Consider the following 11,401-nt stretch of genomic DNA (forward strand, 5'->3'; position numbering starts at 1 on the left):
CAGATAAGAGTGAATCATTTCAACTAGAGAAAGCAATTATTCCACCATCTATCCAACATGTCCCTACAATCTCATGTGTACAACTTGGAAGTTGTTAATCAGTCATTAAGAATTTTCCATAAATAATCAATTGTAACTTTGCAGCCTGGGATGAGTTCTTAATGTTATTTTTGCTAACTGACTTTGTATCAGCATGCAAAACTTCCGTCTGAAAAAGGCAACAGATTAAAATTTTAAAACTCTTTAATGATAAAGTTAATAAAATATTGATATTTTCCAGCTCTTCATGCAGCAACTCTCGTACGGATCTTCTGGTGTACAAGTGTGGCAGCGGCTCTGATCTCCTGCAGGGTGATCACTTTATGTCTGTTGGTTTGTGACAACCGGGAAGCCTCCGAGCTCACCAGTCTGAGCAGGACGGGTTTGGGACATCTGTTGCGAGCTGTCAGGAAGTCTGTACTCCTCATCCCAGCTGCACTGACCTGCAGGAGGGATGGAAAGTCACAGTTGAGTGGCACTTCAGACTCTTAATCCAAATCACTGTAACATAGACAGTCTACGGGGATTTTCATGATTGAAATTAAAAGTTTTAACACCACATGTGCATGCAAGTTACTGCAGTCCTGACCTCTTTATGAGCTCTGTAGATGAGAGTGGAGTGAGCTCGACTCCTCTTCTTCGTTTGTGGAGGAATCCTACGCGTTGCTCGAACAGGAGCCTTCATTTTGTGTGTGTGTCAGTTTTGTCCAAAAACACACTCGTACAAAGAACTCAAGAGATTTAAGGCAGCTTTTTTTTGTCAGACGGCCACCAGGAACGAGAGCCGCAGATAAAAGAGTGTGTGACGAATGAAAAGGAGGTTTTAATGAATACGAATTGAAGACAGCTTTGCTTAATTAGGCTTAATTACTTTCACCCAGCAGACTTTGAAACGCAGTGTGAGTTCAGAAGTCTTTGGCCTGAATAGACAGAAAAGTCATGATCATTTTTAAGCTTGTAACAAAAGACAATGTTACGCTTAACTATTGAAAGCTGTGCCTGATCTTATCAAGATAACAGAATATGTAGAATTGTAATTATGATTACATCTTTAAATTATTTTTATTTTTTTGGAGTTGAAAACTTTTCTTTCTCAGTTACCACAATTCTTATCAGCCAAGAAATTAACTCATAAAGAAGCAAAATTGTGGACCGATTTTTAATGATTTTGGGGCTTTTCGCAAATTTTTCAGTGGATTTAGAAACTTTAAGCCATGTGAATTTGTAGATTAAGTGTTGAGGGGAGGTTGAAATACCAGCAGATTTTATTCTGGGGTAGACTCTGGTATTTGTTTTAATGGTCTTTGTTTTAATGAGTTGTTTTTTTCCGCTATACAATAACTTCTTAATTTCCTTCAAATTATGAATAACGATTTTGTGACCAAAGTATGGACTGACATTAGCAGATGAAAATTAAATGTGCCTGTGTTTATAAATCACCTTAAACAAACTGTATCTTTCTTCAAAAAATGTCTGTAACTCAGAAGTTTCTTGTTACATATTGGCCAACATATACCAATATATTTGGTATAAATGTATTTTATTTTCCCTTCATTTTATTTTTATTGTTATTATTACAGCTTGTTATTTTTTACATTATGGTAAAATTAGAGTATTGAAGCTGGATGATTGAGTGTATATATTTATATTTTTTGTTTGTTTCTTGTTCCTTTTCTTTCTTTTATCAATGCTTAACCAGTTTACAGTGTTTTGGTCTTTTAGTATGTTTCATGTGATGCTAGTCTCCCCTGTTTGCATTTTTATATGAAACTTTTGATTCTGCTGCCCATCCTGATCAGGACCTGGAGATAATGTATCTCAGTGTTAAAAAAAAAAAAATTACGTATTAAAATTAACACGATTACGCAAACAGCAAATGCAGCAAGCGTACAAGGAGAGCCAAACATTCACACAAAAGTCGACCTTCTGCTCAATCATATGGATCACAAGGCCCAGCATAAGCCATCGGCACCCTCCAGCTCTCACACACACACACACACACACACACACACACACACACACACAACCCAAATCTGTCACATACCCGATTGACCACTCTGACTTTTGTTTTTTTTCCTGCAGGATTTTTGACTTGACCTCTGTGTCTGAGCGCTGATTTCCAGGATGTGCGGAGGTCGCTGATGGTGGTGGTGGGTGAACAGCTGTAGGAGGGGCTTTGTCAGATAAGGATGGCATTAGGTAAGGCCATTAGTGTCCTGTGGATTATTGTAATCCAGCCTCTCTATCATCACTGGCTCGGTTGCTCAGTGTACAGTCGGCATCGTTTGGTTTGGAGCGGGTTGGAAGATGGCTCTGTACGCGCAGCGTTTCCTGCTGGCCCTGCTTCTTCTGGGAGCTAATGGTAAGATTTTAGTCTTTACACTCCTTTTTTCACCTCGTGCTGCTGAGTTGTGATCACATACTTTGAGGGATTTAGAATTGTAATGTTAGAAATCTGTAAAGGAGTATTTCACCTCAGCTCAAACTGGACAAAGAAACCTCTGAAACTCAACTCTGAACTTGACAAATGTAGAACATTTCCATTCAGGTTTTTATTTGCTGACACGGTACTTGATTCTCTGTGTCCGTCTTGTGTTTCTTTTCTGAATGTGGTTAAATTGACAGATTAATGCATACGATTTGTTTGACAGAGTGGGTGACTACTCTGTCCTAACTGTCTTTTTTTGTCTTCCTTCTCTCCGTCTGCCTGAACAGTGTTCATCAGCATTCACTCTCAAGAGGTACAAAGAATCCCAGAAACATGTCAGAGATTATTGAACTCTTCGAGTGTAAAAATCGGCAATACATTGCATAAACTGTAGCTCAGTTTTCTTTTTCTTTAAACACTTTCATATCAGCCACATAGAAGACATTTCAGCCTGGAGTTTAATAATCTGCCTCCAGTTGACATTGGTCAATGTCAAATGATTTCCATTGAACAAACCCTGTTGAGACGACACATTACAAGGCTCATTCTGTTGTAGGGATGCAGCAATATACCAGTTCACACTAATCCATGCTAATAGAATTGAAGGTATCATACTGTATACATTTGCTTTACTCAGTATTTAAATAAGTATTTTATTTATTTTCAAAAGGTTTTTTTTTATAGATAATTCCATTAAAAATGGTTTCAACTTTTAATTTTAATCAACCAAAATTACCTTTCTGTTTTATTCCTTTAAGGATCATTGAAACTGATAATAATAATAATTAAAAAAACAAATAATAATAATAATAACAATGACAATAAATAACTGCAAAACTGTGATCATTTTGTAATTAAAAAAATCTTTTTACATTTTAAAAATAATGTAATTTATATTTTTTGGTTATTTATGATGACATTACTTTGGGTTGCATTTATTAAATGTTGTTTGTGTGTGTTTTTATGAGGTGGGGGTGTCCGAGGCGTGGACCAGCAGGTCTTGCAAATGTGATTGTGAAGGAGGAGAATCCCCGACTGAGTCCTCCTCCATCGGGACCGGCTCCTCCATGCAGCGAGGAGTGGACTGCATGCCAGGTAACAACCATCAAATACACAAATCCTCTCTCTGAAGAAGGAACACACTCCAGTAAACTGTAACTTAATACTTGCATGCATTACTGACAGAAAAACAATGGTTCTGTTTTAGTGACTTAAGCCTCAAACTGATGTGTTATTTTGTCCATTCATGCTGGATTTCACATCACATGTGCACTTCACTGCACACTGAGTACTATTTTCTAATGAGGCTGCATGTTAACCTGCTAATTAAGGGACTTTTGTCAATTAGATCATCAAATTGAATAATTGTACTAATAACAGTACTTGTAACAAGGACTTAATAGCGATGGCGGTGTTACATTCAGATAATGAACATGCAAAGCTGTTTAACCTGCTGGAAATCTAGTTAAGTGTCTGAAAGTAAAGATTATTTTTTATCATTATCACCTAATCTGCAGAATGTTTTATCCATTCATTGATTATTTATTTATTTTTAAAATAAATGTTACAAAACTTTATCATTATGCAAACATACACAAGACATAAAAAATAAAAATACATATTTATTAAAATAAAATGAAATAATAAAAAATAACTTTGACAACTCTTGTACAGCTGATAATGACCAATACAATCTATTACAGGACCCCTATACTTTTTAAATGTTTCTTTTTAAATAGGTTTTTTTTTTTACTGGTTTATTTACGTTTTTACCTGATGGTACTATCACCCGTTTTGCCTGTAAAATCATTAATCCAAAAAGATTTGCTTCTTTTTTGTGTTATGTTCATTTGGATAACAACCTAATAAGAAGAGCCTGGGCTTATTTTTAAATCTTATTACATCCCCAAACACAGTGGCAAAATTTTCACTTGAATCGTCCACATTTAAGACACTATTAGGATATAACAATCAAATTTAATTTCTGGAATAATTTCTGTGCACATGAGCCAATTGTGCTGTAAAAGCTGAAGACGGGAGTTCGATGTTTGTGTTTGAGCTTTCTTGAAAGCATCTTCCCACTCATCAGATTTTATTTATGAAATGAGAAAAAAAAAGTTAATTCTCTGTTATATAACACGGAGTAAATCTTCACATTGCAGAGGCTGAAGGCACAAAAAATTATGACATTTTGCTTGAAAAAAGAGAGTTCATTTGCAAAAACAAATATCTGTTTTTATTTTTTTTCATTTTCGAATCATGCATTTTTATTGTGCACTCAAGGGAATATCAATCAAAATGGTGCTGGTTCATTTATTTTGGGAATTGCTTTTATTTCTTTTTGCAAATTAAGTCTTTGTTTTAATGAGACGGGGAGAAAGGGAATCTCTATATGTACATGTACTGTACATGCATGAGTGCATTAGACTCCAGATTTGACGCCACAGGGTGGGCATGCTCCACTGGACATCCTTAGAGAAGATGATGCAGATGGAGCAATGAAAAGAAACAGAAACACCTCCACAAAGGCGGCACAGTCCTCCTAAATTATACTGCTTCAATAATAGAAAATGTACTCTGCAGCTGGATATTAATCTGCAGCACATTATAGACAATCATGGGATTCATGTGGCAGATTTTTTTCATTTATTCTTCAGCTTTAAAACAGCAATTGATAAAATAATCAAGTGCAGCGCTTTCAATCGTATAGCTTAAATGTCATCAGCAGATGGAAAACTTTAAAGACTTGTCCCGGGGTTTAACTTTCCACCAAATCTCTGTAAGCAAACAAACAGCACGGCCTCATTGGGACTGAGATATAAAGATCAGGCTTGGATGATGTCAGGTTTGAAGAGAAGAGCAGAGCTGATGTACAGTGAAAGGGTTTCCCCCCTCAGTGAATCACCGAGTGTCAACTGAGCCACAAATCACATGGCAACGGGTGACGGAGAGGAGAGAGAAGTTCAGCAGATATTCATTATCTCAGAACTTGATGCTCAGATTACGGGGGCTCGTAATAGACTATGCCGATTGCACAATCACAGAAACCCATAATTACTGCGATGTGGGCCCAGTGATGATAAATGATGAGTGAGATAGACTTTCCCCGCACGGCCTCAGACTTTATTCCACCTCGATCCATCGTGTCTCACCTCTTGCTTTTCCCCCATTAATTCAGCCATCTGAATGTGTTTTATTCTTCTCTTGAAATGCATTAGGGAGGACGATGGAGTCACTCGCATTACTGTTATGTAAACACTTATCTCCTGACTCACACAGGCGTTGCTGCAGCTGCTGCTGTATGCGTTGTAATACTGGGATTAGACAGGATGTGACCCTGTGCCAGATAGGCTTAAACCAGTAGTAAACAAAAGCGCAGCAGGTTTCTGCTCCACGTATCCAGACAGCTGATGATATTCCTCAAACTTTGGGGTGAAAAAACGCACTCGTCTGCAGCTCTCTCATCTCTCCCATTCATAATGTGGATTTACTAAGTCAACAAAGGACTTTCTCTGGTGTGTTTTTGGTGGAAGTGAGAGGGCAGATTGACAGATGAAAACATGAGAGCAAAAAGGGAGCTAAAGCTGTGGAGAGTAGAACATGGCCATCTGTCTGCCTGCCGCCCTAATGGACATTGCTGATCTCTCACTGTGGAGAATTAAACTGCAGGCTTTTAGGATGGGATATGGGTCACACTGGGTCTGCTAACGGTGGGGGCTTTGGGAGAGGGAGGGTGTGAGGATGGAGGGGGAGAAAAGGACGGAGAGATGGAGAATTAAGCACCTAGAAAGGCTTATAGTGATGATCATTTGCTGCTCACATCTCAGTGTTTTAGCTGCTGGCAGACATGTTTGTGTTGTCCTCCATCAGGGTGGTGACCTTGAAATCCACGTAGCCAGGAGTGTCTTTAAAAACAGTGTAATGTGAGAGACAAAAGAGGTTTAAATTAAGTCCTCTGTTTTATAACTTTGTCTCTAATCCCCCTGCAGAGTGTCCGTACCACAGGCCTCTGGGCTTCGAGGACGGATCAGTGAGTCCAGACCACATCACCTGCTCCAACCAGGACCAGTACACCGGCTGGTTCTCCTCTTGGCTCCCGAGCAAAGCCCGGCTCAACAGTCAGGGCTTCGGGTAGGTACAAGCAAATATGTTTTAAAAAAAAGTCTATTCTCACATCGTAAACTAAATATTTATAAAATGATATATCTGCATGTATTTTTAATCACTACAGATTGATCAAAAGCTGTATTTGTTTTAATTTTAGCGTGCAAAATGTTTTTTTTGCCAGCCATGGTCGACTGTTCTAACCCTCATAAACAAATGTCTGGGCACTTGCCATCTGTGAGGAACACTATCAGAGAAAATGCACTCAGAGAGAGAGAAATGTAACTCATCGCTCATTATGTAAGATGCATTTGGTGAGGCTGACATGCCAATACGCTCTCACTCAAAAACATTAAGATATAAATAAGAATGCAAGAATACATATGCAACATGAACCTGATGACTCCGAGGAGCTGTGATGCTCAGTGTTTCTGTTTGTGCATTGTTTTTTTTTACTTTAATATTATGAAACCACACAACACAGGTGAGATATGCACCAGGCTGGGATTTGAACCTCAATCCAAGATATTTTATTCTATCAATCTTAAAGAGTAAAATCATGTATTTGCTGATGCACAGGTGATTGAAGTTAGAGTTGCAACTGATCGAAGTGAAACAAGCTTAAAATTTTTAAACCAGAGAGGGCAGAAGGCATGCTGTGTTGTTTAGCCTGCTGTTAAGTTTAAAATGGCAGTGTGTGGGATTTACAGGGATCTATTGGCAGAAATAGAATATAATACCCATAATTATGGTTTCATTAGTGTATAATTATGTAAGGATTAATGTGTTTCATTAACTTTGATGGAGCCCTTCATATCTATATATAAGCGGCTCCACATCTTCCAATCTCTTCTACTACACACTGCTCCTTTTTAGGGGAAAAATGCATAAAGGTACAAAAAGTTTTAAAAAAACAAACACAGAACATAAAGAAAAAGAGCAATTATAAGAAATACACATATGAACAATGTGATTCTTTCTTTGAATATCAAAATTTACTACAATAATATTTGAGCACTGACCAACATATATCCTTTAGTATCAAAAAATGTCTTAATCTCATTTAGTTATTCTTTGATCAGGTATTTCCTGAAAACCTTTGGTATCATGATCAACAAATCAGGTCTTTTTCATAGAAGACTTTTTTCATTCGTTACAGTAGGAAAAGCAAAGGTGGAGATAATAATATAAGTGGTGGCTGAACCTCAACGAATTTAAGCTGCTGAGTTATTAGAGTTGAAGTATGGTGCACACACTTGAATAGAATGGAGCCATGGTTAATGTTATGAGTGACACCTGTGTTTTTCCTACATACATCCCTGTTGTCTACTGTAAGAGAATATCAGTTAAATGAATCGTGTGTGTTTCTCCTGCAGGTGCGCCTGGCTGTCCAAGTTCCAGGACAGCAACCAGTGGGTGCAGATCGACCTGCAGGAGGTGAAGGTGGTGTCGGGGATCCTCACTCAGGGCCGATGTGACGCCGAGGAGTGGATCACCAAGTACAGCGTTCAGTACCGCACCGATGAGAAACTCAACTGGATCTATTACAAAGACCAGACTGGAAACAACAGGGTCAGTTAAAACGCCGAAGAGTCTCGGTTACACATTCATTCATTTATTCATTCATTCATTCTCCTTCACCGCTTATCCGCATTCGGGTCGCGGGGGGCTAGAGCTATCCCAGTTGACACTGGGCGAGAGGCGGGTACCCCTTGGACAGGTCGCCAGACTGTCACAAGACTGACACATAGACACAGACATTCACGCTCTCATTCACACCTACGGGCAATTTAGAGTCACCATTAAACCTAAACTAAAAGATAGAGGAATACATTGCAGTTATTTTAACAAAACTTGAAAGGAAAGTCTGTAATTAAAAAAAAGACTGATTTGCCTTATGAGGAAGTCATAATTAATTTGTTTATTTGTTTATTTGTTTATTTAAAAGGCTCCCCATTAGCTGACGCCAAGATGACAGCTAGTCTTCCTGGGGTCTGGAGAATAATTTTTAATAGAGTACCACAGGCAAACTCAAGTCATTCCAAAAAAAAATAAAAATGGAAGAAAAAAAAGAAAAGAAAAACAAAAGCATTATACAGTTTTGTATAACATAGCCCAACCACACAATAAAACATAACATAAAAAGGTTAACTTTTTAAACTTTCACAGGTTATTATTATTGCCTTTTTTAATCTTTAATGAAAGCTGATCAGAAATGTGATGCAATCATGTTAAGAAATATTTTATTTTTAATTTTTTTTTAAATTTTGAATGTGTCACTGGACAGTGTATTTTATTTTTTAAGTTTCACCTACAATACAAATTAACATGTTCATTGACACAAAATGAGTCGCCAACACTTTTTATAATAAATAATTTATGCTTCATTTTTTTTAAATTGAATGCATTTTTAGTTAACAAAACAAACAATTTGATGTTACATTGGCCTTTAAAATAGATTTTTGCCTATTTTGTGATGATTGATACAACAACTAATTGATAAATCAATAATGAAAATAATTGTTTGCTGCAGCCCTGTGCTATAGCCATTATTGTATTATTGTTAATAGTATTAGTTGACCTTAACCCTTTATCGGGCGAAGAACCATATTTGGTAACTTCAGCGGATATCCAAAATAGTGTCCCCATGTCTCTCTGTGAGGTTGTAGAACCACGTGAACTTCTTCCAGCTAATCAGCAAAGATCAGGCTACCAATCAGTATGATAATGATATAATAATATTAACTTTATTGACCTAGACCTCCAATTGACCTTGACCTCCAGTTATTCTTCAGTGACTTGTAATAATAATTAATATTTAGAGAAAAAAGTTGCAAATTTACTAGATTTAAGTGGCAAATGTAGAAGAAAAAAAGTCACAGATTTAAGAGATTTAAAGTGGCAAATCTGCGTGAAAAAAGTCAGATTTACGACGAGATTTACAACTTTTTTCTCACAGATTCACCAATTTAAATCTCATAAATCTGCAAATTTTTTTCTTGTAGATTTGTCACTTTAATCTCGTAAACTTTTTTCTCAAAATATAAGCCCCCTCCCCCGGGTCCGTATGTTTTTTTTTACACATTCTGGCTGTTTGTAATATCCTCCAATATTCTCTAGGGTTGAAATTTGGAATTTGCAAGTATTTCAATGAGTGCCCTATTAAGGGTTAAGTAGCTTCAATGTAAAAAGCAGTGCATTCAGTCAGTATTAACGTAGGTCTAAATGAATCCATCGTGACCTTTCACCCCTCTCTCTCTCTCTCTCTCTCTCTCTCTCTCTCTCTCAGGTGTTTTACGGAAACTCTGACCGCTCCTCGTCAGTGCAGAACCTCCTGCGGCCGCCCATCGTGGCGCGCTACATCCGCATCCTCCCCCTCGGGTGGCACACACGCATCGCCCTGCGCCTGGAGCTGCTGCTCTGCATGAACAAATGCACCTGAACCTTTTCCCTCCCCGCCGTCCCCGAGACTTCTGTCCCAAAAGTTCATCCATACCTAAAATGCCCCGTCGTCAGAGTGTATGGTCCGTTATGATAACCACAGATTTGGCCCCTGTCCAGCTACATTTATAAAACCACAAAGTGAAGACAGAACTTGTGTGATTTCATTAAAACGTTTGTTTGATGTTCTCAGTGAGCTTTCATTCACCCCACTCTCCATTGTCTCCCTCAGTTTCTCAATAGATTGTTCCATTTGCAATGAAATGGCATAAATTCAAAGCAATAATCAGGCGTCGAGAGGGAGAGGCAGCGTTGCTATGGAGGCTGCATGAAACGGTCTGAAACAAGCTCTTCCAAAAACATTTGTGTCCTCCTGTGAAAGTCTGTCTGTGTCTCCTGATAATTAGCGACAAACAGGGACCTCTGAGTCAGTCTCTCCTCCTGATTTTACCCAAAGAATCAGGCTGGAGATATTCTGCATGTTTCTTTCTCTCAACAAATCCCATAAAAAGACCAAGACTAACAAGAAATTGATCCTACACTGAAAAAAAATTGTTAACCAACCTAACTTAATACATTTTTAACACTTAATTAATTTTTTTCCAGTCAATAAATTAGATTAACGCCGTATCTTTGAAAGAGGAAGTTAATTATTATTTTTTTAGTGTTATGTTATTAATTATTTGTTTAACCTGTTTGCTTTTTGTGTGACCCAAACTAATTGCTGTATATATTATTTTTAAATTATTTATTTTGGTAAGACTTTAGTAAAAAAATAAATTCATCTTCAGTTTGAACAAATGGGTTTAGGTGCTACAGACAGGACAGAAAATTGATAAAGTATTGATATAAGGACTAACACATGTTGATTTTGGTCTTTTAATGGGATTTTTTGATAATGAGAAATATTGGAATAATGCCAGACTTTATATGTTATTTTCCTTCCTGTTTTTACTCTTTTTTTCATTTATAAATTCTCACAAGTTTTACCTCAGGCACATTTTTACAGCTATCAGACTTTGGTGCTATATTTAGATTGAGGGACGGAAAATTCACAAATTCTCAGATGTGGTTTTGTATTGTGCTTAACTCCTGATTATTTTTCTGTAACATTTCAGTTCAGTTTCCCATGGTGCTTTGAGTTGTATTCACTCTGAAGACGTGCTCTTTATTGTATCTTTAAACTATTTCCTCAATTAAATTGTATCATGTCTGTTTTGTGTTTTTGTGTGTCTGTCTGTGCTACAAAACAAACACACAAGCCGTTCAAAAATGTACAGTTGGCTTTTATTATGAGACCCTATCATTTTTAAAGTAGAATGGTCAGTATAGATACACTCTATTATTTCTATTTACACCCTGTAAGAAGTGGGAAAACAGCTTAATGAA

General features: G+C 37.3%; 1 protein-coding gene across 1 annotated transcript; it reads left to right on the forward strand.

Moving 5' to 3' along the window:
- The first annotated feature begins 872 nt into the window (after positions 1-872).
- On the forward strand, positions 873-11,225 carry rs1a (retinoschisin 1a). The gene is made up of 8 exons (XM_059355398.1): positions 873-1,072; positions 2,122-2,189; positions 2,308-2,401; positions 2,755-2,780; positions 3,436-3,562; positions 6,457-6,598; positions 7,948-8,143; positions 9,861-11,225. Exons 2-8 carry the CDS (start codon positions 2,181-2,183, stop codon positions 10,011-10,013), a joined length of 747 nt encoding a protein of 248 aa, XP_059211381.1. The 5' UTR covers positions 873-1,072; positions 2,122-2,180; the 3' UTR covers positions 10,014-11,225.
- The last annotated feature ends 176 nt before the right edge of the window (positions 11,226-11,401 follow it).

This window comes from Centropristis striata, chromosome 2 (genome assembly GCF_030273125.1).
Source record: "Centropristis striata isolate RG_2023a ecotype Rhode Island chromosome 2, C.striata_1.0, whole genome shotgun sequence".
Lineage (NCBI taxonomy): Eukaryota > Metazoa > Chordata > Actinopteri > Perciformes > Serranidae > Centropristis > Centropristis striata.

Bases quoted from the DNA above. Each gene is read 5' to 3' on its own strand.
- rs1a (XM_059355398.1), top strand. The intron at 2,402-2,754 runs GTAAGATTTTAG...CTGCCTGAACAG, and splicing joins GCTTCTTCTGGGAGCTAATG to TGTTCATCAGCATTCACTCT. The intron at 2,781-3,435 runs GTACAAAGAATC...TGTTTTTATGAG, and splicing joins TCAGCATTCACTCTCAAGAG to GTGGGGGTGTCCGAGGCGTG.